Below are 1,793 nucleotides of genomic sequence, written 5' to 3'. Positions count from 1 at the left end.
TTTTTAGAGTTTAATTTTAATTTTATAATTAATTTTTAGGGTATAGTCTTATATTTATAGATAGCGTACAATAATGCAATTATAACAATTATAATTAATGTTGTCAGTGTTATTACTTGAAATATATTATTCGTCTGATTGTGTTGTTCGATTATTATACCCGTTACTCGTAGAGTAAAAGGGTATACTAGATTCGTTGAAAAGTATGTAACAGGCAGAATGAAGCGTTTCCGACCATATAAAGTAAATATATTCTTGATCAGGACCAATAGCCGAGTTGATATGACCATGTCCGTCTGTCTGTCCGTCCGTATGAACGCTGTGATCTCAGGAACTACAAAAGCTAGAAAGTTGAGATTAAGCATACAGACTCCAGGGACATAGACGCATCGCAAGTTTGTCGATTTGCCACGCCCACTCTAACGCCCACAAACCGCCCAGAAATGCCACGCCCACACTTTTGAAAAATGTTTTGATATTTTTTCATTTTTGTATTAGTCTTGTAAATTTCTAATAGATTTACCAAAAAACTTTTTGCCACGCCCACTCTAACGCCCACAAACCGCCCAAAGCTGCTACGCCCACACTTTGGAAAAATGTTTTGATATTTTATCATTTTTGTATTGGTCTTGTAAATTTCTATCGATTTGCCAAAAAACTTTCTGCCACGCCCACTCTAACGCCCACAAACCGCCAAAAACGGTGTTTAAGACTCTTCTTCTCCCTTCCACTAGGTGAGTAATGGGTATCAGATAGTCGGGGAACTCGACTATAGCGTTCTCTCTTGTTTTTACTAAAATTTTAAAATATCTTATTTCCAGAGATGTAATTGTTAAATTTTTTTTAATCATTTACACCATAAGTGGTTTCCCGTTACATTACATGCACGTTTTTATTCTCTCACATACTTTCCAGTGGGCTTACGTGGGTATCACTGAAGTCAAATTTCATCTAAAGTCGATTAAATTATTAGTCAAACCGACAAATGTGATTTCAGATCGCCTTCCCTAAAACATATATTTAACTTAAAATTTTATTTTATTTGCTGAGAAGCTGCAATCATTATTGCTTATAGGATATTATATTGTCTCCAGGCTTTCTTTGCATATGAAATACCTAAGAATGAGGTCTTAAATAGACTTTACGTCATTATGGGTGGTAAATGGTTGCCACAACGAGGGACATTAGGTGGTACCGGAGGCAAGTCATTGAGCGTACTTATTTGAAACACCAAATTCATGCCTACTACAATGTGGTATTGGAAATGACAATGAAAAAGCCAGAATCCAGGGTTATCTGCACGAAATCGTAAAATAGCATATCCATTGTTTGGTACAGCAACGGTATCCTTTAAGGAAGGTTTCAAATATTGTCTTTCCAACAATCCACGTTGGTCAAGCTCCAGGGCATGCTTTAAGTTCATACGTTTAATTTGCTTATCCGGGGAGCGGCCAAGTCCTAGGACATAAAAGGAAGTACCGTGTAAATGAAATGGATGGCTTATATTTATCTGTTGAACTTCATCCACCAGCACGACCTCAACTATTGAATTAAGAGGTATATCTATTTTATGAGTACATTGACAGTTTTTGCCGCAGTCTACTGGCCTATTATCCCCATTACAGTAATACTCATGAGGTATATCATTATACTGTGATAGCATCGGGGAAGGTGGTGATATATAAGATACTTCATCGATAAGTGATATGAGATGATCAGCATCTGAAGCGACTATAAATTAATAATATTTAGAATGGTTAGAAACAAATAATAAAAACTTAAATTGCTAAATG

General features: G+C 35.9%; 1 protein-coding gene across 1 annotated transcript; it reads right to left on the bottom strand.

Annotated features, from left to right (window-relative positions):
* Positions 1–1,133: 1,133 nt before the first annotated feature.
* Positions 1,134–1,733, bottom strand: LOC120320632 (laccase-21-like). Its single transcript, XM_039370873.1, has one exon. It carries the CDS (start codon positions 1,661–1,663, stop codon positions 1,142–1,144), a length of 522 nt encoding a protein of 173 aa, XP_039226807.1. The 5' UTR covers positions 1,664–1,733; the 3' UTR covers positions 1,134–1,141.
* Between the last annotated feature and the right edge of the window lie 60 nt (positions 1,734–1,793).

Source organism: Drosophila yakuba, chromosome 2L (assembly GCF_016746365.2).
Source record: "Drosophila yakuba strain Tai18E2 chromosome 2L, Prin_Dyak_Tai18E2_2.1, whole genome shotgun sequence".
In the NCBI taxonomy this organism is placed as follows: domain Eukaryota; kingdom Metazoa; phylum Arthropoda; class Insecta; order Diptera; family Drosophilidae; genus Drosophila; species Drosophila yakuba.
This window is presented reverse-complemented; position numbering and strand designations above follow the sequence as displayed.

Coding starts and splice junctions, on each gene's coding strand:
- LOC120320632 (XM_039370873.1), bottom strand. CDS start 1,663: ATGCTATCACAGTATAATGATATACCTCATGAGTATTACTGTAATGGG.